Source organism: Phyllopteryx taeniolatus, chromosome 4, assembly GCF_024500385.1.
Source record: "Phyllopteryx taeniolatus isolate TA_2022b chromosome 4, UOR_Ptae_1.2, whole genome shotgun sequence".
Classification (NCBI taxonomy): domain Eukaryota; kingdom Metazoa; phylum Chordata; class Actinopteri; order Syngnathiformes; family Syngnathidae; genus Phyllopteryx; species Phyllopteryx taeniolatus.
In genome coordinates, this window is record NC_084505.1 from 20,074,833 (window position 1) to 20,101,522 (window position 26,690).

Consider the following 26,690-nt stretch of genomic DNA (forward strand, 5'->3'; position numbering starts at 1 on the left):
AATGTCTTCTTGTTGAAGTGGTAGCTGTCCGGGCCCCGGCATTACAGTCAACCTTTTCAACAGTCACCCGTTTCATGCAGACAGCCCGACAAAACCAAACCCCAAAACATTTCAAATACTGGAGTTGAATTCAATTCCCTTCAATTGGCATGCGTGACAACACCGAACGAGCGGCAGGTCACGAGCGAACGCGCGTGGAGAGGATGACGCGCACATGCAAGCGCAACTTAATTGTAGGTCACCACGAGACCGAGCTGGCCTTCTCGTGTCCTGCTTTAGTTCTTAAGACAATTATCCTGTCCACCCGCCATCCCTGCTGCTCCTCAGCTGACACTCGGCACAGATTAGCACGTTTGTCTGTCTTGCAAGACGCTAGGTCGGAGGTGTCCAAACTATGGCCCGCGGTAAATCATTGTACTTCTTGGGTCTGCGGCACACCCGGCGCCGCGGCCGAAACCGGCTGAACTGTCATGTGGTGCGCAGGGTCGGGCGACTACTGTGGTTTGCGACAGTCGGCCCCCCACTTTTGCGGCGATTCAAAGCTTGAATCGCCCGTGGACAGCGTCACAATGTCGCAGCCGATCGAAAATGTACATGCTAAGCTTTCACATTTCATATGTACCTGTGGCTGAGAAGCAAAGAGTGGAGAGTCAAATATGCACTCGCTCTCCGTTAATAGTTGCCTGTTTCCTCTCTTTGTGACAATTTGCTTCAGTGACAATCACACCATGTTTTGGTGGTTCAATAAAAAAACAGTACAGTGTAGGGTATTGTATGCGGAGCCTCCAAACCAGATCGAGAGCCGCAGTTTTTCTGTTGCAGCACACCGGTAGAGGGGGTGTGTTCCGAAAAATAAAGAAACTTTTTGGGGCAAAAGAACACGTTTTGTCACATGATTACAGCTTTTTTTTCATGAAGAATAGAATTTAGACTTGGAAGATTTTGGATTTAGAAGGTCTTTTTCTTCCAATTGCTTTATATATATATATATATTTTTTTTGGGGGGTGTGAATTAGGATGTTCTCGTAAGATCAGGATTTTTTTTTCCTCCTCTAAAAATTATGTTATTAGAAGAAAATATGAAATTTTTCTGCACCCCCCCCCCCCCCCCCCCCCCCCCCTCACACACACTTATCATAAAAGATGCACCTTTTTCATGAAGTAAACACAATTTCAACATGTAAGATTGTCACATTTTTTCAGCAAACAAAATAATATTTTCTGGTGAATAAAATGTGGAAACAAACCCCTCTCACAATCATCCTGATTTGACTGCAACTTCTTTTTCTTGTGAAATCCAGTTTTAACCCATAAGGTTACAAGTTATTTCTCCAATGGTGTCCCAGGATTGTGAGCACGTGGTGTCATATTTAATACGCTACCGACCCCACGTGGCCGTCTGTGAGCATTACGTCAACGTGGCGTCGGTTCAAATTCAAAATGTTGTTGTGCTGTGACGGTTCGACCGCTAGATGGCGATGTCAGACCACCATGAGGGAAAGGTTAGACGAACGTAAACTTGTTTTTTTTAAAAGACTAATTTGTTCTTCATAAAAAGTCAAATTTGGGGGTGCAGTTCCTCCACTATTTTAATGTTCATGTTCAAACATTTTCCCTTCGGTGAACAGTAAAATACAAGTTTATTAATATTAACGTTACAGTATGATTTCTATTATGGAATTAATTCAGTGTTTGTTTATTCTTGTCTGTGCTTGACTCTAATCATTTTATAGTTAAATCAACCCCAAAATATGACTATGTATTAAAAATGACTCCATACATTTAAAAATAATGTTCTTTTCTCAAAAATTATTAAAACAAAATACTAAAAAAAATAGTCCATCCAGTCTAAAATCCAAACCGCGTTGAACAGTCATAAAACTAAGATATTTTTTTCTAGAATACATTTTACTGCTTTTGTAAAAAAAAAAAAATATATAATCCCAAATTTATAAACAAAGATTTTTTTATCCCGCTCATAAGACTATACTTGTAGGACATTATTAGGCCAAAAAAATAACATTTCATTTTACTTTTACACATCATCATCATGGAGAAAAAAAATAGAGAGCATGGTTGAAATTTTTAAATTAATTTATTATATCTTTGTGATAGAACTTTTGTGGTCAATGATGGTTAGCATACATCCAGTCATATGAACAAAAGAGTTGAGTTCTTCTTCACAATATTTTTTTTCCCATCACGAAAAAATGTTTTTTTTTTGTTTTTTTTTTTTTTTAAATATCTTTCCCCCTCAGACTTTTTTTGATTTCTTTTTTGGCCGGCTTTCTGCCTCCAACAGGTCCTCCTCTTGGAATAACGAGAGCCACTGGACCACACACACACACACGCACACATGCACACACTCCACCAAAATCAAGAAGACAAGAAAAATAAAAAGTCATAAAAAAATAAAACTATGTGAGCTTGTACAATCAGTGCAGGGACGGAGGGCTTCACATGATGTAATCCCGTCAAAAAACAAAATACCTTTCACACGTCTTTTTGCATGTGCTTTCAAAATAAAGCCGGCAATATTTGGAGCTTTTCGTTGGACAGCGACAAACGAATACTAGCCCCTTTCACACAGAGTTTCTGCACAAATTGCCGTATCGGAGCCTTGCACACAGAACCCAGCTAAACAGGATGTGACTCGGCTGTTAGAACGTCCGAAGGCATACCATTATCAGGCGTAGGCAGTGCCAAATAGATTTTGAACACACATTTCACACCAAGAGCCCGCATGGTGACCACGACAGCCGTAACAAAAGATCTAGAATTCATCCGCCTGCGCCTTTCACACAGAACCCCGCAGAGGCGGAATTTGGACGCAACCGCATGCATGCGCTTTCACAGTGACACGGCATCCCACATTTGACTCTGTTACTACCCTGGAAGCTTCGACTTCTGCCACCCATTCCATGCTACTACGTATCACACGCAACAGCGACTCGGGGAAAAAGTCAACTGAAAGGTAGCGTGCTATTTGCAGTTCGACTTATACCGCTTATTCCGTGCCTTTTTCGCCTTTCACACAGACAGCCACCCATAAAAAGGTGAGGAAAAGGTCAACTTTGACAGGTAGTTTTCCAGAACATTTGTGTCAACAGCTCCGACCGTTCCGCGTTGCTACATTTCACACGTCAACAATCTGACTTTGATTGGCAATGAGCCGGAAAATCGGTGGGTCGACTTCCACTGTCCATCCCGTGTCAATACCTTACACACAGAACACCAACTCAGGAAGAAGTGGACTATGACAAGGTACTGCACAAACTCGTAATCTGGGAAATTTGGGGTAGAAGACACCTCTGCCAGGCTGCGCTCCATCTCCTAATCCGTTAGATTTGCGGGTCGATCTTTGACGCGTAGTGTGAAAGGGGCTAATGTCTGTGTTGTGCGCGTGTGTGTTGTGTCAATGCTACCACACTTTGGCTTCAACACAAATTGGTTAAACAACACGAAAATGGGGGAAAATGACACATTCAGAACATTTTTACAAGAAAACAGCATGGAGAAAAAAACAAAAAAAACAACCCTGTTATCAACCCAATATTATAATCAACCGTGCTACAAAATGACAACACAAATCAATAAGGTGCATTCACACTGTTAAAATGCGTTAGAAAACAACACAAAACACAAGCGCTACAAACAGGCTTGGAAACGACCAATCACAGCAAGAGACCCAGGATATGATGTCATCCATGACACAACAACAACAACCAAAAACAATCACAGAAAGCCTCAGCGATTGGTTACAACACGTTTAGGGCCTTGGCGGAGGTAAAAGATGTGTGAGTGCGCACACACACACACACACACACACACACGTGCCATCTTAGAAAGATATCAAGCTGCCATTTTCACCAACATTTAAATAGAAACACACACACACACACACACTCTCTGTTTTCCATTTTAAGGGAACATTTAATAAAAATTCAAAACAAGTGCAAAAATAAATCAACGATTGCGTGGAACTTCCTCCCTCCCGTGCTCCATTTCCCCCCCCTCCCGCCTCCACCTGCTGGTTGCCACGGAAACTGACGATCACACCACCTTAAAAAAAAACTTAAGGCGGTCGTCGCATGAACTCATTGAAAATATGATTTTTTTTTTAAGTTGGACTGGATGGCACACGAGAATTGCAGGTACGCGCACACACACAAACTAACCCCTTAACGTGAGGCTTTTTTGTTTTTTGCCAATTAGAAGCTACAAGAAAGCCACGTGTGGAAAAGACACAACGGCGTACGGACGGACTTTAAAGCCAACACAGTGATGGAGAGCAGGAATCTATTGATTTGGATGCTTGCTTGCGTTACACTTTAGCTCCATTAGCATCGCTCGATTCTCGCAACCTCCTCGTGCGCTTTAAGCGTCACCAACCGCCTGATCGATTTCCTGTTTGGCAGCCGAAAATAAAGAAATCAATAAAAAAGCCTCAAAGAGAGATCCAACCGACAAGCATTTTCAGGATTTTCTTTGGCTTTTTGTGTTTGTCGATTTGATGATGGCAACAATTTTCAATCATTATTGGGAATGTCACATTCTCGGCCCAATAGCGTAATTGCCTAAATCCTTTTTGAACGTTTTCAGAAAACAAGGCAAAAAAGACGACAAATTCAACAAACAAGAAGAGTCCAAGAGACGGTGACCTGGATAACTGACTATCTACACCATCCCTCCATTTTCTGATCGGCTTCTCCTCACGCGGGTCGCGGGAGGCGGGGTCCACCCCGAACCGGTTGCCAGCCAATCGCAGGGCACATACGAACAAACCACCATTCGCACTCGCATTCACACCTACGGGCAATTTAGAGTCGTCAATCAACCTACCACGCGCGTTTTCTTAGGGATGTGGGAGGAAAGCGGAGTACCGGAGAAAAGCCACGCAGGCACGGGGAGCGCATGCAAACATGATTGAACCCCGGTCCTCCGAACTGGGAGGCAGAACCGCTCTAACCGGTCGGTCACCGTGCCGCCCTATCTACACCAGTGGTGTCAAATTCATTTTTGTCTCGGGTCGCATTCTAGTTATGATTTCCCTCAAACAATATCTGAACATTATTGTTTATTATGATGACAATTTGGAATTTGGGTACAGAAGTTGACGAGCATGACTTGCTTTCGCGGGCCACATAAAATGATGTGGCGGGCCGCATCTGGCCCCCGGGCCTTGACTTTGACACCGTGCTGCCGGTCAATGTAATTGAATTGAATTCAAATTTTTAATTTGAATTTAACATTTTGTATGTTAAATGAATACATAAATGAAAGGTGATGCAAGTTAACACGTTTTTGAATTCCAGAAAAATGGTAAAATGCAATTTCATTTTATTAATTATATTTTTTGAATGAAAGTAAATTTGCATCCTAATTCCATAACTTTAATGCAACAGTTAAATTTAACAGTTGATCATCTAACAAATGTAATTTCATTGTCCATTAAAACAATCCGTCATTCTTTTCGATTTAATGTAACTTAATTTGTAATACATTTTATATTTATTTTCATTTTAATTACAAAATAATATAACATTCACAAAGTGTTTTAACTGTTAATTTCAGAAAATATTTTAATTAGTTTTCATTTAGGGAAATCATTTTTCATTTAATTCTTACATTCAATTTAAAAGGTTTTAGGAAAGCAACAGTTAATAATTTCATATCTTTCATAATTTTTGGAAAATTTTATTTACTGTAAATCCCTTTTGTGCTTGAAAACCAACATTTTTGAAGTGTAATCATCCATCCATCCATTTTCTGATCGGCTTCTCCTCACGCGGGTCGGGGGCGTGCCGGGGCCTATCCCGGCCGTCATCGGGCAGGAGGCGGGGTACGCCCGGAACCGGTCGCCAGCCAATCGCAGGCCACATAGAAACAAACAAGCATTCGCACTCACAGTCACGCCTCCGGGCAATTTTAGAGTCTCCAATGAATGGATGTTTTTTTGGGGGGGATGTGGGAGGAAAGCGGAGTGCCCGGAGAAAACCCCCGCAGGCACGACGGGGAGAACATGCAAACTCCACACAGGCGGGGCCGGGGATTGAACCCGGGTCCCCAGAACTGTGAACCAGTCGTTCGCCGTGTCGGCCACTTTATATCTCATGGAATTCAATAACTAATTCAAATGAAATGACTAAAGCTTTTTGTGTCGTGTGCAACATTGCCGTGGAATTTCTTCCTCACGAGCTAAATGCTAAGTTGATGACATCACACCGTCGGCATGCTGGGAATTCACGGAAAGGACCGTTGCTGCGGCGATGGCGGGAGGCCACACGAGACCACAGCGGTCATCGGCACACCGCGCGTGCAACACTAACGCGCAGATGTTCCAGCTTGATTGCAGCTTGAACGCTCGAAGCCTCGAGGGTCGGATTTATTGCCATGTTTGCGTTTCCGCGGCAACCGAGTCTATCGTTACGTGATCAATGTCATACTTTCCAAACACTGACGTCAAAATAACTGTCTTCTGTCATCATGGTAACTAACCGTTGATCTGTCATCTATCACTACGGTAACTAACCACCGCCTTTTTTCGCCACGGTAGCTAACCAACCCGTCCCGTCCTGTCTTCTGTCGCCGTGTTAAGTCATAACGGTCTTGTCGTCTGTCAACACAGTAACCACTGTCCTGCTGCGTCTGCTGTTGTCATGGTAACTAACCACTGTCTAGTGTGGTCTTTCATCGCTACGGTCACCGCCGTCCTGTCCTGTCCTGTCCTGTCTTCTGTCACCACGGTAACAAACAACGGTACTGTTTTCTGTCAACATGGTAACTTCTGCCCTGACTTGTATCCAGTCACCATGGTAACCACTTTTGTTGCTACGGTAACTCATCACTGCACTAGCCTGGCTTCTGTCACCATGGTAACCAAGGTCCTGTTTTTCTGTTGCCACGGTAACCACTGTCCTTTTCTGTCTCCCGTGACCATGGTAACTAACCGCTGTTACCATGGAGGCTCTGTCGCTGTATCTATAAGTGTGCGTTCGTGTGCATCCCTCAGCGTGTAATTGTACTTTTCACTGTGTTTTTTTTTCTGCTAGGAAGTCCTTTCGTGTGTTTTGTGTGTACAATGAGACTGAACTTGAATGACTAGTGGAGATGCGAGGAGCCATGACGACGCAATCAGCCGAGACCTGATATAAACAACGCGAGCGCGCACACGCACGAAAGAAACCGCCCACTCATCTTCCTGTTACATTTGAGTTTCCAAGGAGACAAAAAGTCATCTTGCCGACTTCACACAGACACACACACAAACACACGCAAAGGGAACCAAATCACTGCAAAACCTGCCTTGAAACACACGCATGCATGCACGCGCACACACAAAGGGAAGGAAATCACACAGACATACACGCACGCATGCCCATACTCAAGACTGATGGGTCAAACACACAAAAAGTAGTTGACACCGAATTCTCATGTAGGAAAAGGAACAACGGAATCACAGCTAACCCTTGCGCCCTTTGACACACGTGCACGCACATGAACAGAAAAGTGGGATGAGTGTGTGTCCTCATCGAGCAGGGTGTGTGTCTCCAAACGCGACCGGAAGACGTCGACTTCAAGACTCCGCACGCGCAGACATCGACAAAACAGCGGAGGCGAGCGCTCGCGTAAATCCAGTGGTTGCGTCCAGGCCGCACGACGGTTCCGGCGCTCGGGTCAACGGCGTCCGGCGTACGGGTTCTCCAGGAGGTAGCGGTATCGCGAGTAGTGGTCTAGCATGTACTTGGGGGCGTACATGTGCTCTTTGGGGTCCACGGGCGGGTACTCCTGCAAGGAGCCGTCGAACCAGCCGCCGGTCCGGATCAGCCGGCGGATGTAGCCCAGGTCGCGTTTGTCCTCGTAGTCGCCCCAGCGCGGGAAGTCGCCGTTCTGGGCCGACACCAGCTTGAAGAGGATGCCCTCGGGCGAGAAGCACCACGAGCAGTGCCAGCCGGCGAAGTGGAAGGGGCTGCCCAGGGACCACTGCACCAGGATGTGGCCCGTGTCGTTCTCGTACTTGCGGAAGCCCGGCATGGTGTAGTACTCGCGGCGGCGCAGCTTGATGCCGTCGGCGTCGTAGACCTCGCGCAGCATGCCCGTCGTGCAGCCCGACACCACCTCCAGGGAGCCCAGCTGCTTCCAGAAGAAGCCGTACAGAGACTGTCCAAAAGACACAGCATTCATCCGTTTTGCCGTGAACACGCGATGAACGGCGTTTTCTTCCCAAAAGGTTGCAATAGGATTTGCTTTCTTGAAAAACAAAATAGGGATGTTACGGCCAAAAACTAGAGGATTTGCTTTCTTGAAAAAAATTCAACGTTAAAAGTAGAAATAAAACAAAAGGGGGGGGGGGGAGGGAATACTTTTTGGAGAAAAATAAGACATTCTTCTGGTAAGACTTTTTTCCTTATAAAACATAATGTACGTAAAGCTGTTTTTCCTCCAAAAAGTATTGAAAATATAATTCAAAACTACAAATAAAAAAGAGAGAATCTTTTTTGGAAAAAAAAACCTGAAAAATGACATGTTTGCCTAAAAAAATGCTACTTTTTCTTGATGCAATATGGCAGCCCCCACCCCCCAAAAAATTCTTTTTTTCCCCTTGAAAATTAGGGCTGTTTTCCCTCAAAAATAGGATTGTTTTTTTCTTCTTGTAACATTCTGACTTTTATCCATCCATCCATCCATCCATCCCTTTTCTGATCGGCTTCTCCTCACGCGGGTCGGGGGCGCGCCGGGGCCCGTCCCGGCTGTCATCGGGCAGGAGGCGGGGTACGCCCCGAACCGGTTGCCAGCCAATCGCAGGGCACATACAAACAAACGAACAACCATTTGCACTCCCAGTCACGCCTACGGGCAATTTTAGAGTCTCCAATGAATGCGCATGTTTTGGGGATGAAAGCCACGCAGGCACGGGGAGAACATGCAAAGTCCACACAGGCGGGGCCGGGGATCGAACCCCGCTCCTCAGAACCGTGAGGCAGATGTGCTAACCGGTCGGTCACCGTGCCGCCATGACTTCCTTAAACTATTGTAAATAACCCCACAGAATGTAAGTGACTCTTGAAAGAAATATGACGGCAGGAGAAGGGAGGCGGAAGCGGCACGCCCCCAAGAAATTCTTGAAAAATGAAACTTTTTCTTGAAAAGTGCCTTTAACTCATAACATTCCAATTTTTTCCAATCAAAATGCGAGTTTGTCTTGAAATAAGATTCTGATTATACTGATTTTCGTTATTTTTTATTCAAAGAAAACTTGATTCTTTAAAAACCTTTTTTTTTTTTTTTACTACTTTTCCTTCCCAAAATCTATTTTCTTTTAAAAGTATTTTTAGTTCTTTTTTTTTTGTTTGTTGTTGAAAAATACTGTATGGCTGTTTGGTCAACATTTATTTCTTCTTCAAAAAGTAACTCGTAAGATTACAACTTTGAAAAAAAAGAAGCTCTTTTGGAAGTCGATGCGAAAATGTCCCAGCTTCTTAGGTAACGAAGGCAGGAAGTCGGCTGCATGACAGTAATAAAGAAGAAGAAGAAGAAGAAGAAGAAGAAGAATCATCATCATAAATAAGAAATAGTGGAAAGTTCGAAAGTTTTCTTGGGTCCGACGGTCGACCCGCATATTTCCCGGCATCATGGAAGACACGCTTAGTACCGCTATCGTAGCGGTTCGTGCGGTCAGATTCCCGGCCGGCGGCCCAATACCGCAACGAGCTCAAAGGCACGCTCACCTTGCGCATGTGAATGGCGAAGGGCTCCGTCCAGCCGTCAAACAGTTTAAGGAAGAGGAGGCCCTCACGGGCCGGGATCTCGTCGGCGTCATTGATGACGAAGACGTCGTCCGGCCGGACGCCCTGCGTCCGCGAAATGCCGTTGCGCGTCAGGAACGTGCGAAGGTAGTCGTCCGCGATCCAGCCGTCCTGCCGGCCGCCCTCGGGGAAATGGTCCAGGAACACGTAGAGGATCTTGTGGCGCACGTAGTCGTACGTGCCGTTCAGGAGCAGACGCAGAAAACTGGGAGAAAGAACATGTCTCAATGATCGTGTTTCGAAGACGTTCTACTGTCGAGCAAATAATGACTGATCAACGGAATCTGTTGCCACCTGTCCAGCGCCGATGTCCTTGCCACAGATGGAACTAATTCCGAGTAAAGCTGGTGTAAATGTAACTGAATACAAATTTGGGAGTCATTTTCCCCCACCACCACCAATGTCTTTGATGTGATAGCCTCCGACCGACTCACGTAACTGAGTTAGCTTTTGCGAGTGACTTGGCTTTGATGTCCACGACAAAGATCGAACTAGTAACTAGTTACTTGTTACTAGTAATAGATGAGATTTTGGAATTGATGTCCTCACCTCAGGATGTCAATAATTGCATGCAACCTTTAATGGCTGAATGCGCTCTGTACGTTCCACGCCCCCTTTTGACTCGGTTCCTGGACCTCCTGAAAGTGCGAGCGGCCTAGCCGGGGGAAAAGAAATGACATTCCGGTTCCCGTGGTCCAAACGCACAACGGTCCTACAGAAGTCCCTACTCCTAGATAGATAGAGTTCCTGCGGTTGAAATGTGCGGTTTAGGTTGCATTTCCTTTTAGTTCTTGGTCTCGTGGTTACTGGAACTCCAAAAGCAAACAGCTCCATGTTTGCTTTTGGAACCCCAGAACTTGAAGTCCCAAATTGAAGGCTGTCCAAAGTAACTCATTTCTTTCAGCCAATAATGTATTTGCAGTGAGGTCGTCACCTAAGCGGTCTTTTTTCCCCGTAGGCGGTGAAGTTGGACTCGCACACGAGGAAGAGGTCCACTGCCTGCGCCAGCTCGCGAAAGCGTACGTGCAGAAGGTCAAACTCGTGGTTGACGTTGATGGCGTTGATGATGCGGCGGGGCGTCTCTCGAGGAGTCAGCCGCTCCTTGGTGGGCAGGTTGGAGTGATACACCATGGTGGGCACCCCGCAGTAGGGTCCGTGCCACCCGGGCCGGCACACGCACTTCACGAGCCGCCTGCCGCCCCGCGTCGCCCTGGTCTTGGACTTGGGCGCGATAGACGTCTGCCGCCGGACCTCCAGAGGTTTCCGTTGGCCGACGGCCTCCCCGACGCCGCCCGCTTTCCCGGCGTTCTCCTTGGGGCCGGCCACCGACGTGCCCTGCCGGAAGCAGAGCGCTCCGGCTCGGGTTCGAGCAAAGTATGGCGTCTTGTCGTCCCGCAGCAGGTACGTGCGAGTGTGCAGGTCGCCCAAGGATTTGGACGGGTCCGAGGGCGGTCCGGCCGGGTGGGCGGGGCGTGGGGGTTGGTGAGTGGGATCCCGTGGGGGAAGGCGGTCTTCCTGTGGCTGCTGGATGGAAACAAATCATTCATAAACTGGTGGCAAATCACGCTGCCGACTCTCCTTGCTGCTGCTCGTATTCTGCACGTGCTGTGGTATCCATTATGCTGTCATAGCAACGCTACGTATTCATTACATAATGCCGCAGACCAGTTGCGGCTACGTGCCGCTCCAACTTTTTCACTTCCGATCCGACGCCGATGCCGCAGCCTTGAGTTTTGGCCGATACCGATATCGGTCCGATCTGATATCTGCAATAATCATACGTACTTGACATATTTTGCCGTATGGCACGGTAGAAAAGGCAGCGAGCCTTTTCTAAGAGCTATGACTCAAACGGAGAACAGTAGGTATGAGAAAAAAAACTGAGCCACGTGTTACATCAAGTAACGTTAAAAATAAGAATGTACTACCATTGAAGCAACATTACATTCGAAAAAATAACAAAAATACATATTTCAATTGCAACATAAATATAAGCATATGCTAAATTTGAATAGATTCAATAAAAAAATACATTAGAAAACCATGGAAAATAACCTCAAGAAATAATAAATACAAATGATTGAAAGTGCAAAATAACAATTCAAGTTGAATTACTGTTTACCGTCAACATATGGTGGTATATATATATATATATAGAAGTATTTTGCTCATATCGAATATTGTTAAGCGCATTGTTAAATTGTCCGTTTCGATGTGGTTTTACAGCATTTGTGTATTTTGGGAGAAATAAGTTCAATGCTAATGTTTGTTAGCTCGTCAAGTGCTTTTCATTCCTCGTGTTTAGCCAAAGAAAGAAACATTCAATTCTTGAACATTCCATTGGTGTAATTCTTTTGTTATACGTGTTTAGTTTTTCAGTGATCTTCAACTGGGGTGTCAATAGACGACTTTAAGCCAGCAACTATGTTAGCACCTTAGCAAGCTGTTCCGTCCAGGCCGCGGCGCACGGAATGGACCGCTTGAGATTTGAAATCCAGTCTCCTCCGATCTGATACTGTTTTCTTTTTTTTTTTTTGCTGGCAAAGATGGAGATACGATATGTGTAATACTTCTGACTATTCCTGCGGCTTCTATTTATGACATAATGCTAATTCCTACTGTAGATCATTTCTTGACACATAGTAGTTTTGTTTAATTCGATACATACAATGCCGCTGTCCACATTCACTTCTACACGTACATGTACAGTAGTATTGATTCATATTTGACTATAATTGTTTGTACGTGTTTGTACATTATATGTAGTTTTCGCTACATACGATGGTGGCAACTGGAGATGCACAATATATCGTTTGAGCGTCGTCATCGCAGGGTCCTGGTGTTCCCGGTGTATTGATATGTAGTCAATGGATTGGAATAGGAATAAGTGACCAGGAGAGGGACCCGGTCGGACATGCTAATACCATTTGCAGCAATGTTACGGTAAATCGTCAGCCATCAAACCACGCACGTGGAGCAGCCCAGAACGTTCTATACTTATTTTCTGTGGTATGATAACTATTTATGGGGACAGGGGGAAACAATTGACTGTCTCTCTCTTCAGAATGTGACGGAAAACATGCATGTCGCAACAGATTACACTTGGGGGTGGCAACAAAGTGTTTTGTACTCAAATATAGAGAAACCCTAAAGCAGACGTGAAAAATAACAACTTCATTCAAAACAGGTGAATAGGGTTGGGAATGTGCTAATGACTAAAGTAGAACTGGGCATCAAATGAAATTGGACTTCATGTCTGGCTGAACAAGCGCTCAATAATACAGATGTGTAGACTTTCTACGAATGACTTTTTGCTCTACTGAACTGAAGAGCGAAAAAGAGTCCGTTATCCTGTATTTTATTTTTGAATGTAACAATATATATCACAGGGTTGAAGAACATCGCAATGTCAATGTCCGCTGACTCTTCCTGCTGCTGTATATCGTGTATACTGATCATTTGATCACGAGACGTGTGTACATTTTGAATTTGCTCGCACCGTACCTGACGGCTCTCGTCTGGTTCCTTCCAAGGGCGAGGAGGCGCCAGCACCTCCCTAATCCTCATCTCCAGTCCCGCACTGCCCACAGCATCGGTCGCCGCCAACTTCACCTCCGCCACCCCGTCCCCCTCTGCCACCGCCCCCGCCGAAGCACCCGCTCTCCCTTTGGCGTCCGACGGGCGGAGGACCGGCAGCGGCGGCGCCTCCTCGGGGGAGGCGGTGCTGAGCGGCGTGCCGCTTCCGCCTCCCTTCTCCTGCCAGAAGAATCCGGTGACCATGATGAAGGACTTGATGTTGGGGTACGGCGCGGAGAGCTCGCGCAGTAGGGACACATAGTGAAGGGCCTTGTAGTAGTGCAGGAAGGAGATGACGCACAGGCCCACCGTGCACAGCAAGAACACCCTGTGCCGCCGCATTTTCATCCTGCAGAAAAACAACAACAACATGATGTCCGTGCCAGGAGCGTGGGTTAGCATTAGCTTGGAGCGTGCTAATGCTAACACGGTCAAATCGAAGGAAATTACAGCGCTTGTACATATAGCAAACTTCATGTTTAGGATTGTAATGCGACACACATCTGAGGCACTTGGCAGAAATAGTCCGCGCACAAAACCTTCAAACTTTGTGCAGTAAATGAGTTTGGAATGCAACACAAATGCGAAGCAGTTATCGGAAATACAGTCGGTACGGAAAGTATTCAGATCCCCTTCAATTTTGCACTCTTTGTTATATTGCAGCCATTTGCTAAAATAACTTGCATTCATTGGATTCCTCATTTATGTACACACAGCACCCCGTAGTCACAGAAAATAACGGAATTGTTGACATTTTCGCTCAGCTTTCGGCAAAGGTTGTGGCGGTCCGTTTCAGCGCTATGGAGGCCACTGTGCTCTGAAGTGCAGCTAAATAGGAGTTATGTGATTCGCAGGAAATATAACTTCGCTTTAGAAAGTGAGGGAGTTTGTAATGCAACGACAGACGTGAAGCACTCGTCAGAAACAGTGCTTGTACAAATATACTGTGTATACACACACACACACACACACACGTGCAGTCACACTTAAGCGAGCCGTGTCAGCAAAATTGTGCAGGAGCAGTGATGAATGATGCGGTGCTTCTCCTGCCTGACAACTCAAAGACTCAATGTGTGTGTGCGCGCGCGTCCCATCCCAATCCCCCTTCTTCTTCCTTTCCAGCACAAAGAAAAACCACGGCAAGACTACAAAGCATCTGAGGGACTATTCACGATCTCTGCCGGAGTCTGACCGAGTCCAGTGACCTCACCTAACGAGCACCCGCGGGGATGGAGAGGTGAGGGGCCGGGGGCCGGGGGGCCGGGGGATGGGCGGATTAGGGTGCAGACTTGTACAATTCTTCACTTTATACAGTAAATAGGTTTACAATGCAACACAGACGTGAAGCACTTTTCAGAAACACTACTAAATATTCGTACGGTGTAGGGCTAAAACGATTAACTGAATAACCTGATTTATTCAATTATCCCCCCCCAAAAAAACAAATAAATAAAGCAAAATCTGCCTCGAAGCTTCACAGTGATCATTCCCCCCCCCCCCCCCCCCCCGCACGGACTCACGCAGCGCTCCATGTCGACATAAGTTAGCGGGTGAAAAAGTCCGGGATGATTTCCCACTCACAGCTGCCAACCTGTAGAAATTCACTTCCAGAACAATTTGTCCACATTTGCCTGAATTTCCGTATTTTCTACATTTTGTCAAGAACAATACCGCGGGACAGTTATTGCAGTATGTTATGTAATAGGATCCAAATAATTCTGCCTTTTGTTGAATTGAGCAACATAACAATTTCTCTATAATGGTAATCGTTTCTAAAGTACGGCTTCAATATTTGTCATTTGAATGTTTTTATTGCGTCAACGTTGTGATGGCGGACGCGGTTGCAGCCGGAATCAAAGTGCCGTTCAGGAGATTTCAAAGCGCCATCGTCGAAAACAACTTCACGTCTAGGGATTCATTCACCGATACCAATTCTGTTTTCAACCTTGGCTTTGAAAAAAAAAAAGTATCTCATATCTCAAAAGTAAATGAAAACTCAGAACTCTATTTTGCTCATCGACCGAGTAGGGTAGTTTATGCATTGACAATAGTTTAGATTTCTAAGTTTGTGAATGTGCTTGTAGCGTGCTATTTATGTCTTTATATCTTTCTGCTGCTACGGATGTGATGGAAATGTCCCCATTTTGGGACCAATAAAGGTGATCTCATCTGATATTAACCCTAACCCTAACCCTAACCCTAACCTAAGCCTAAGCCTAACCTTTCAACCTGACCCCGTTCTCCGGTGACGTATTCCTTCATTTCCGCTTCAGAGGCCCTGAATTGGTTGACATTTCCTTCTCTGGACGCGTCTTAATGAGCTTATTCTTTTGCCCTTCGAACTTGGGCACTCTGCGACAACTCGGTTCCAGCCACAACTATGTGACAAGCGGCCTGTATAATCCGATCACTTATTTGGGCGTTTTGCGACTTCATGACACGATAGCTTAGCAATTAGCATCACGCTCCTTCCGTCTTTTCATACCCGCTCCTCGGCCTCCCCTCGTGATCACGCAGACAAGACGTGTAAGAAACACGCTAAGAAGCGTACTTCATCGGCTACCGCGGAGGCGATGATTAGTGACTCACAATGCGTCGGCGCCGCACGCAAAGAGACATTTTGGCTTGGCGGCCAAGTAATAAAGTAGCGTGCCCCCAAGCGGCTTTTCAAAGAATATATCATGTTTATTTCATAAAATTCATCTATGAAATTTTTGTCACGGTGGCCTGGTCAGTAATGGAGGATGCTGGATTGTCGTTCTCGCCCCCCCCCCCCCCCCGCCCCCCTATATCCAGAACAATCGGTGTTACGGACGTATCGAGTCAGCCTGCAGTTATTTCCGGAACAAAATACGGACGTTCCGTAGCATTTGGCAGCTCCGCACGCTTAAAGAAGAAGATAACGAAGTGTAACGTGTCGACCGCAAAGCACAACTAACGTGGTCAACGGTAAACACGCAACAGTACGGACGTTCATCCGCGAGTTGCCCACGTCACTCGCCGGGCCCCACCGTTAAGTTGCACACAAACTTAAAGTCCCATACTGTACAGTGTCAAAATCCCCAACAATCTCCACCGGTTAGTCTCACGGTTCTGAGGACCCGGGTTCAAACTCTGTGGAGTTTGACGTGGCTTTTCTCCCAGTTTCAAAGACAGCCATTGTAGGTCATTGACACATGTAAATGGCCCGTAGGTGTCAATGATTGTCGGTTTCTATGCGCCAGGCGCGTAGCGGGCCTCTCGCACAGAAGAGTCAGCTGGGATAGGCTCCGGCGCACCCGTGACCTAAGTCAGGATAAGCCGAATGGATCTCCTCATTGCGGTTGAGTCCGGTCGACTTGAGCGCCAACTTTGACACCGTCTCGCAGCCCACCCTAACCCTAACCCTCTCCTCCCGAGGCTGGTTCCACACATAGCTCAAACGACTGCACTCAGTTCATTCCTTCTCATCCGTCCCCTCCCCATCATCTCCCCTCCTCCCCCTCTGCATTATTTCCCATCAATGTAATCAATGTGATTTCATTGCTTCACAGATGACACCTGGCTCTTCCTCTCCTGCAAAGGCAACATCTTGCGTCCAGCCTCTTCCCTCACCTCCTGCTGATCATATATCAACTCCTGGCTCACCTCCAACGTCATGAAATTAAACAGTGACAAAACGGAAATTCTCCTCATTGGCACCAAATACGTGATCGGAAGTTGACATGTTTTGCGTTCCAGTCGGCCTCTGCTTGGTTCCCCCTTCTCTTGAGGTTCAAAGTCTGGATGTTCGAATGAAAGTCTTACTATTCAGCGTCGGTAGCGCCGTGCCAGCGTTTTGTTGATCAGCCGACCGTCCCCCACGCGGGCGGGCTCTCGGTTTGCAAACAACACGAAATCTTTTCAACTGGGAACTTCCTCATTTGTTTGGTTTTTTTCGCCATGTGGGAGGTACTGCATTTGTAGCAGAGATTGAGAAAGACAAAGTTGTTGCCGTTGTTAACGGTCACATAAATGGAAAAAAAGCGGTGCATCAGTCACTACAGTCAAAACTGCTGTCTTCTAATGCATTATGTTAAATATGGGCATCTGTCACTACAGGGGAGAGCTAGTAAAAGCTGTTGTCTCTATGCACAAATCTGATGTGAAGGTTGCACATCAGGGACACTAGTCAAAATCTGCTTTCTTCTGTATGCATACAACTTTAATATTGAAGCTGTGTATCAGTCACTACAGTTATTAAAAAGCAGTTTTCTAGTCTTTGATGTTCAAGTTGCACATCAGTCACTACAGCAGGCACTATCGAAAGCTCATTTCAAGACACACATGTGCAGACACATCCAACTCAACATTGTACATCAGTCACTACAGTGGATAGCTACCTAAGGCTAGAAATTCTTTTTTTTTTTTTCGTCTGGAAGTGCAAGACTTGTTACCATTGTGCATCAGTCACTACAGTAGAACGCTCTTCAAAAAGTGACTTTCTTCAATTTGCAAATCTTTCAATCTTTCAATGGAAGTTGTGCATATTAGCTTTTGTGTAGTTCCAAACATTTTGAAATTTGAAAAAAGATTTTTCAGGTTTTACTGTACCGTACGTCAATGAAAATAAACGGTTTGCTGACGAGCCAAGTCAGGACAACACAGTCAGCTTCAGTTTTGTTCACGGACGCAACACAAAGAGGAAAGATGGAAGAAGCCATCGGGAGCTTTTTCCCAGTTTGAATGTTTGGAGAGGCTGGCCAGGAACCGCTGAGCGAGCGCAAAAGTAGCCTGATGGGCTCGCTAACAGCGCCCCTGTGAACACGACAGGAAGTCAAACCGTGTCTTCGTACAAAAAGGAATGAAAACACACACACACACACACGTCAAGCAGAACACACTTAACGAGCTGAGATACACCTGAGAGGCGTTTTGATACATTCAAAAGAAGAATATGAAGTGAAACATCGGAAAAACATCTGCTCTCCGTCATTCTCCGCTGACCCTCGTTTGCATAATTGTGGGTTTGAGAGCTGTCAATCAAACGGAAATGCCAAAGACAGACGAGGAAACACCTAAATGTCCGACTCGTGCAGTGGACAGCATTTCAAAAGCTGTGTTCTTCTACAGGCACGGCGCTCTCGGTGGACACTTACAGTGTAGGTGTAGTGACTGATGCGCAACTTTGACATCAAGACTCGTATAAGAAAAAAAGCTTGTGAATAGCTGTCCGCTGTAGTGACTGATACGCAACGTTGCGGATATAGAAAAGCGATTTTGAACATCTGTCCACTGTAGTGACTGATGCAGTGTTAAGACTCACGCATATAGAATTAAAGCCATTTTTTTGACGAGCTGTCCACTGTAGTGACTGATGCACAGCATTCATGTTACTGACTTGCATGTATAGAAGCGCTTCTGAAACAATTTCTACTGTCGTGACTGATGCACAACTAAAGACTCTCTCTCACACACGCGCATGCGCGCACACACTCACAAAAGGCCCTCTTGTTTCCTGCCCGGGCGACAGATTGAGTGACGTTTGTCTCACAACGAGAGTTAGAAGAATTTGGCGTCAGGCCTTTACGCACTTTGGTCCCGGGTTTGATGCCAAGCGCCATCACGAGGCGCCGCCCAGCCACTCTGGCAAGGCACCACTTTAACACAACACACAACGATGGCGTTCCACCTGTACGTGAACCGCACGCGGGTGACATTTGACCAGCGGCTTGTGTTGCATGACCCATTTAAGAGCGCGACTGTCTGTTTTATGGACAAACAACAATCAGCAAGAAGGCTGATGATTATTCATTTACGTAGCAATTGTAACACACGGATGAGAGTGGAGCATCAGTCACTACTCCAAAAACCGTTTTCTTCGATATGCATGAGTCTGGTGTCAAACAGTAGATGCACATCAGTCACTACAGTGGACGGCCATTCAAATGTTGCAATCCTCTATATGTGTCAGTATTTTAAAGCTGTGACTCAGTCACTACAGTGAACAGCAACCGAAAAGCGGTTTGCTCCGATATACCTCAGTCTTTCATGTTAAAGCTGCACATCAGTCACTACAAAGTTGCATTCTTCGATTTAAATGAGGCTTTGATGTCAGTTGCGAAAAGTCAGCTTTTCAAAAGCGATTCTTTTCTGTGCATGAATCCTTGATTTCAAAGGTATGCATCGGTCATTTTTTTGGAAAATTCCATATCTTAAAGCTGTTCATCAGTCACTACAGTGGACAGTAACTTTCAAAGCTGTTCGGTAAACATGAGGCTTTGATGTCAAAGTTGCACATCAGTCCTATAAAAGAAAACAGCTTTCGAAAAACCGATGCACGACTTTGACGTCAAGACTCATGTAAAGAGACAAAACTTCAGAAGGGATACAAATCTTGTTGCTCGGCTGCACTTTTAACGTGCGTGTGTGTGTGTGTGTGTGTGTGTGTGTTTTGGCCTCCTTTCCTGGCCAATCGTGAGAACAGACAAAGTAGCAACAACAGTCCATCTTGTCGTCCGTCGTTTCTCATTCGACCATCGCCGACTCTCGCGCTCTCTTTGTGCATTGTGCTCCTTTGCAAATTAGCTTTAGGACAAAGAACAGGCAGCAAATACCTGAGTCGAATTATACAGAGTGTCAGTGAATGCATCACTGAGTTATAAAATGCTGCATTGTGTTGCGGAAACAGAGAAGCCTGTAGAGAGTCCCTGGACAAAAGCCTTCTTCTTCTTCTCCAACTCCTGAACAAGCCTCCTAAATATGTCTGTCAATAGTAAGCCTTCAATTGCTCAACTGCAGAGGGTGAGGGGTGGTCTGGGACAACTGTCCAATCAGATCACTCCGACGTCACTCCTATGCTGGTCACAGCTTTTAGCGGGGACATTTCTTGATTTTGCATGTGAATTGATATTCAACGATAAGGTAGATTGATGACTTTTCGTGGAACATACCATTTTCAACATGAACCTCGACGATAGAATAGCGCCGATGTCTCGGCATCGACTTAAGCGTCCAGTCGGGAAAATCTTTCCATGGAATCTGTGAATCGTTGAAAGAAACAAATCTTTGGAGTGAAAGTGCTGAATGGAACCACTTCATGCAAAAACAGTCCCCCCGCCCCCCCCGCCCCAAACGGCGCCACTCGGCAGCGGCGCTGACGAGGCGGCGGGCACCTTCGTGGGCATCGCTGTCTTGCTACGAGGCTCCGTCAAAATGGCTCTTTAAGATGCCAAAGCACCTGACGGGCGGGTTCTATAATGCCAGTTAGGGCCGGTGCTCGCTGGCACCCCCTGCCCTGTCATTTTCCTCCTCATCATCATGGCGAACGGCACTGTGGGCTGGCGCAACTACGGTCCTCCCCTTTTGCCGCAAATTAGAAATATAAAATCACATGAAACGTTACTCATGGGATTAAGAAAGAAGTATCTATCTATAATTACAGGTATATGCAAATATCATACAATGTGCCTATTGAATGTCTATCGCTACAGGCTGTCAGCTGGCTCAGACTAAGACTAATAAGAGTCAAATTTGAAGCACATGCAAAAAGATTGCCAAGGGGAAAAAAAAAAAACATTTGACAGAAAATAACAAACAGGATGTCTAGCAAAGGACAAAAGTTCATCCAGCGAGGCTCCTGAAAAAAAGCAGCGTCAAGCGACAAGCTCCGGCGCTCATTTGAGAAGCGGACCCAAATTGTCATGTGCGCCCGAACGCCCGACTTCCACTCATGGGGCTGCATTTGTATTCACACAGCATTGCACTGCACACTGTGCACACTGCGTTCGTGTGTCTGTGTGCCTACTACTGTAGCACAGTACACAACAGGGCCTATGTTTGTGCCACACGCGCACACCAGCGTGTATTCCGTGCGTGTCGAAACAACTTGACCAGATTCTTTGTCAACATGGTGGCGGCTGAGCTGCACTGGTGGATCTAATGTCTGCTTCCTGTGTTGACATGTTTGGAGAGTTTTGGGGCGTGTGTGTGTTGGTTGTGTGTGCGCGCGTGTGACAAAACTGCTGTTGATTCCGATACAGTGGCTTTCATTGTGTGTGCGTGCGTGCGTGCGTGTACATATACGCGCTAGTGTGACGTCAAGCCTGGGAACTGGTCACTCAAAGCTGTAAATGTGTGTGTGTGTGTGTGTGCGCTTAGGAGGCTCACAAAAACCTTTCACAACAAGAGTGCTGTGCTATCTCTCTCTCTCTCTCTCTCTCTCTCTCTTTCTCTCTCTATCAAACCAGCTGCTGCCTTCAGGGACAGTCTGAAACCACAGACTTTTGTGTTCAAATGTGTTTCAAATGCCCTTAAATGAATGACGCAAAGATCAGAGCTAGAGACAGACAGACAGACAGACAGACAGACAGATACTTCATTCATCCCGTGAGGGAAATTAAACCTATTTATGCATCTATCCATATATACACATATATAGGGTTGCTTTCAGGGACAGTTAGACATTTCCTAACAACTGAGTGATTGTTCTGAATGTCCTTACAGTTATTCTATGTACAGTGTAGATAGACCTTTGCGCCATCTAAGTCAGGTGTTGCCTTCAAGGGCAGTCTTAAACCAAGTTGTTTTTCTCACAACTGAGTGATGGTTCCCAACATCTGTAAGTGTTCCTTCCTTCCTTCCTTCCTTCCTTCCTTCCATCCATCCATCCATCCCAGGCGCTGCCAGTCTATAATCCCATTTCCCCCTCACAAATGTTTTCCAAATGTCTTGAAGTGTTCTACCATTTCCAGTGTCCATCCAACGATACACAGAATAAAGAGGCACCACTGTCCCCCCCCCAAACCTCCAAATATCCTCCTTGCATGCTAGCATTTCTGTCCAATGAAAAAGGATTGGTACGCTACGTGACGCAACATTTTTTTTTTTAAATATGCAATTCTACTCGCTAACATTTGGTAATGAACATATTAAACACGCTATGACTGACACATCTCACATCTTCCCATTTCCATCGACCTCTTTCCGTCCGTCTAAGTGAAAACTGGTGGTCAGAAGTGAAGTACCTGCGTATGTCGGATAGCCAGGCGGTCTCCAAGATAGCGCAGTAGGAAAGACGACGGCATCCATTCAGTTGACATTTCAGGGAATAGTGCTGAATCATTCTTGGCTTCCGTGTGTGTTCATGTGTGTGAGACATGCGCAGACACACGCGCACGCACACACACCGAATCCGCGATAAAGCCATCGCAGAGGCGCCGTGATGTCGAAGTCGGGCCGTGCCGACGCGTCGCCTTACCCGTCTGTTGCTCCGAACATGACTCGTCACATCATACTGAGGACATCAAAGTCATATTTTCATACACGTCAAACCGTAATCTCAAACACGACAGTCATCTCCGAGAAGGGTCGCAGCCCGAAGGGTCAGAATTCCGAGAATGTTTGCGAGATAACAGAACCGGACGTGCGGCAGGTCTTGCCACATGCTCCCGCACAATTGAAAAATGTCCAGCACATGCTACTAATCTCGGAAGACTCTCACTTTTCATCAAGGCTTTTCTGTGCCAAAGATCCTAAGTAGTGGCCCGCATATTTGACTTGGACAGCGAGCCGGAGGTCTACTTACACTATTTATTGCTTTGATAGCGTTGCGCGGGACTCGAAGGAATGCTTATTTAGAACGATGGACTTTGTTGACAAAAAGCTAACAGACTGAAGCGCTGTTCGCTAAAGGAGGTATGTTTTCTTCAAGACGGCAAACAATTAGATCCTCGGCCAATACCAAACTCAGGATCGCAGGAGTGCTGGAAATCTATCCCAGCTGACCTTTTGGCGAGACAGACGGGACACACCCTGGACTGGTCGCCAGCCAATTACAGATAAACCTGCACCAATGTCATATTAGACAAATTGCTTGTGTGTTTTGGACACGATTCTGATTCTGATCTCCGCTTGTCCTACCACGGCCGACTGACTTCGGGTGAGAGAAGCGGGAAAGACGCCAGACCGGTAGCGAGGCGATCACAGGCCACCATTCACCCGCACATTCACAACTATAGACAATTTATAGTCACAAATGAAGCTAACATGCATTTTTGGGGAACGTGGAAAGAAGCCACAGCACCTGGAGAAAACCTACGCCTTCGTCCAGATTCCAATACAGAACCTCAGAACTGCAAGTCACACGCGCTAAGCACTCCTGTGCTGTCTGCCCGACAATCAATGGCACCGAAATGTAAACGTTCCTCCGCACTCCGGGTCACCGGCAATCAATAAACAATCACAACCGTGAGCACAAACAAAAAGCAGGCAAGACGAGTGGAGGAAGCAACCCAAATAACCGGGAGGCACCGGAGAAGTCCAGGCACGCACGCTCACACTTGGAGGGAAATGTGGAGGTGAAAAGCAGAATATTTGTAGGTCAACGTGTAAATGAGTTGAGAGCAAGGTTTTATGGCAACCGGAGGCAGTGCGTGCTACGTGGATGTGTGCGTACCGGACCGCTCGCCCAGATGAGACGCTCTCCTCCCCGTGAAAATGCCCTCGCTGCCTCCCTTCATCTATCCCTCCATCCTTCCATGCAAAAACACTTCATTCACGGCTCATCTTCCGCTGTGTGTGTAGGTGACCTTCAAATTTACAATGACTGCAGATCTCATGGGGGGGGGGGGGGAAAAGCTCCCGTGTCACCTTTTTGGGTGTGAGAATAGACATATAATTCATTGTGTGTAACAATAACAAAAATGGCAATAAACTCAGTAGCAGTAAGTCAGTTCTCATCAATCAAGACTGATTTTGAATGCCAATTTGCTGAATATCACTGACGCACGCTGGCATCATGTGATTCAAACCACGGAAGGAGACGATCAAAACATCGCAGAGAGTTCCTGTGCAGACGGTGCATGACATGCGTGTCAGAAGTCAGAGAAAGTAAAACACTGTCAGCATTGTCATGGCCAAGACGGTGCATCATATTCTTCTTGCTAATAGGCCATTCCGAATTCCCTAATAATACAAAATATATTCATAGAAGGTAATCAAAATGAAAAAGTAGTCTAGAAAGTCACCTTTTAAGTGCATGATAGGCTGCTTGCTGCTATGCCTCTCTGAACGCAGCAAGAAGGAAAAACTGAGATAGAAAGTCCCAAAATAGTCCTCGAAAGTCCTTGTCAAGACGCTCCATGGTACGCTGCTTGCTGCTAACCCTTTCGGAATGCAACCAAAAGAAATCACATAGACAAAGTCCCAAAATTGTCATCGAAAGTCCTTGTCAAGACGCTCCATGGTACGCTGCTTGCTGCCGATAAAAAAAAAGGATTCAAGTCAGCCTTGCTGCCTTTATGTCACGCTACATTCATAGTCATGGAAATCAGCTTCATTCGAGAGAAAAATACCAACGCTATACTAGAAGTCGCTGTCATGATATGCTACTTGTTTCCACAGCGCTCTAAACCCAGGAAGTGTCAACAAAGTCATACAAGTAAAAAATAACAAAAGTCATGGAAAGTGGACAAAGTCTTTTTTTAATGGACCAGGAGTCTGCGAATAAAAGGCGATTGATTTGGAAAAATCTGCAGTTGAGGGCACAAATAAAGTCAGGTGGGCCGCCTTTCTGTCACATTCCTCGTCGAGGAAAGAAGCTCATTGAGTCAAACCGCTGCATGACAGGCCCCTCTCTGAACATGGAAGAAGCAAAACAAGGAAGAGAAAATCATGTAAAGTCACAGGAAAAGTAAGAAGAAATAGTTACAAAGTCGCTAAAATTAGAACACACTGACACAACAGTGCATGCATGACATGCTGCTGTGCAAATTTGGGGGGGAAACTAGCAAAGGTGAAAGTAAGGCTGGCTGCTTTTACATCACATTCATCCTTGTCATGGAAATAAGATGCATGCGTGATAGGAACTCTCTGAACTCAGGAAGACGCAAAAAAATGGTCAGAGAAAGTCAAACAAAAACAAAAAAGAATAGTCAAAAGAATGTCAGAGGGTCACTGTCGAGACAAAATTGTACAACATTGACACAGATCTGGACCAGAAGGGGAAATGCCACATTAGCCACATTACGCCCCCTTTTTGGTCCTTGTCATGGAAGTGAGACAATTGAGTCACAACAGTGCATGATATGCTGTTCCAATCTGCAATTTCGTGGGCCATCATACAAACGAGCTTCTTTTGTCAAGACTGCATGATATGCTCGCTCGGCTATGACGGAAGATGTTACTATACTGTTTGTGTCGTTTTTCTTAAATAGTCACAACTGTTCACGATATGCTGTTCCGCCGCCACGACCGCACTACGTGACTGCTAGCCAATAAAGAAAGAATGCCATTGGATTTCTTTGCAAGTGCGATAAACACTAAAGATTCCTCACATTCTGATCCTGGCATTTTCCGCCGACTGTAAAGCGACACTGCGAGTAAAGCGGGTGGGGGAGGGCGGGTTCGAGTATTTTCGTGTGTGTGTGTGAGTGGGGACATGGCGGAGATGTCATCAAGGAGAGAGCTTTTCTATTTTGGCCTCGGTTGGCGGTTAAACTGGGGCGAGCTGTCTGACAGGAGGTACCATTGAGTGAGGGGTGTGTGTGTGTGTGTGTGTGTGGGGGGGTGAGGAGGCCGTATTTAGAAAAGTGGAGCTCAGAGAGGAGGTGGCGGCGGGGGGGGGGGGGAGAAAGAGGAGGGAGAAGGTGGGGGTGAGGAAGAAGGCGGGTCGAATGTTTTAAGGAGCAGGCCAAAAACGCTCCAAGGGAAAAGGCCGAAACTCTTCCCTTCAGATGACATTGTGACCTTGACAGAGGGCGGCCGGCCACGTGCGCATCCAAACGAGGTGGACCCTATATAGCCGTCCTTCTTGCACGACCTTTTCATGTCGTCGGGTATGGTAACTTTGAAGTTTTCAAAAGAAAAAAAAAAAGCACTTTGAGAAACCTCTGCTTCCAAAATGTGCAAAAAAGCACCACCTTCTCCTCCGTTTTCTGCCTAAATTGCGATGAAGGCAGGACGTAAACAAGGAGAGAGTAGCCAAGTGTGGTGAACGACAACTTTCAACAATAAGGACATTCAATTTGACGTTTTGAGAAAAGACGCCTTTTAAATGGGCATTGTTTTTAGATACCGACTGTCCACTTTCAGATCGATATTCCAATTTCTCCATTTCGTTCAAACGAGCGTCCAAAACAAAACCAAAATCATGATCTGTTTTTAGCGGTGTCTTGGGTCAACTAACAACTCGGTAACAGCGTCAACGGGCTGTCGCAGGGATTTAAACAGGAAGTAAGCGAGAATGAACGAGACTAAACGTCCACTCCAAAATGCTGTTGTATAAATGAGCAGCCGCCAAAACGATGGCAATCTTATCGCCACCTGTTTCCAAAATGCCATTTTCAGTCA

General features: G+C 46.0%; 1 protein-coding gene and 1 long non-coding RNA gene across 6 annotated transcripts in view; one reads left to right on the top strand and one right to left on the bottom strand.

Moving 5' to 3' along the window:
- Positions 1 to 2,076: 2,076 nt before the first annotated feature.
- Positions 2,077 to 26,690, bottom strand: part of mgat3b (beta-1,4-mannosyl-glycoprotein 4-beta-N-acetylglucosaminyltransferase b) — a 36,038-nt gene continuing 11,424 nt past the window's right edge. The window contains exons 1-6 of one of the 5 annotated variants that reach the window (XM_061770394.1): positions 22,367 to 23,123; positions 20,294 to 20,381; positions 13,311 to 13,731; positions 10,741 to 11,330; positions 9,729 to 10,011; positions 2,077 to 8,160 (exon numbers count right to left, since the gene is read on the bottom strand). In XM_061770394.1, coding sequence (XP_061626378.1) covers positions 7,678 to 8,160; positions 9,729 to 10,011; positions 10,741 to 11,330; positions 13,311 to 13,730 — 1,776 coding nt within the window. In that variant the 5' untranslated portion in view covers position 13,731; positions 20,294 to 20,381; positions 22,367 to 23,123 and the 3' untranslated portion in view covers positions 2,077 to 7,677. Of the gene's footprint in view, positions 8,161 to 9,728; positions 10,012 to 10,740; positions 11,331 to 13,310; positions 13,732 to 17,168; positions 17,364 to 20,293; positions 20,382 to 22,366; positions 23,127 to 26,690 lie in introns of those variants that run through there. The other 4 variants (XM_061770392.1, XM_061770391.1, XM_061770395.1 and 1 more) reach the window with 4 other exon arrangements.
- Positions 13,390 to 17,171, top strand: LOC133476690 (uncharacterized). The gene is made up of 3 exons (XR_009788118.1): positions 13,390 to 13,607; positions 14,505 to 14,619; positions 16,916 to 17,171. It is a non-coding gene; the product is annotated as an uncharacterized LOC133476690 (long non-coding RNA).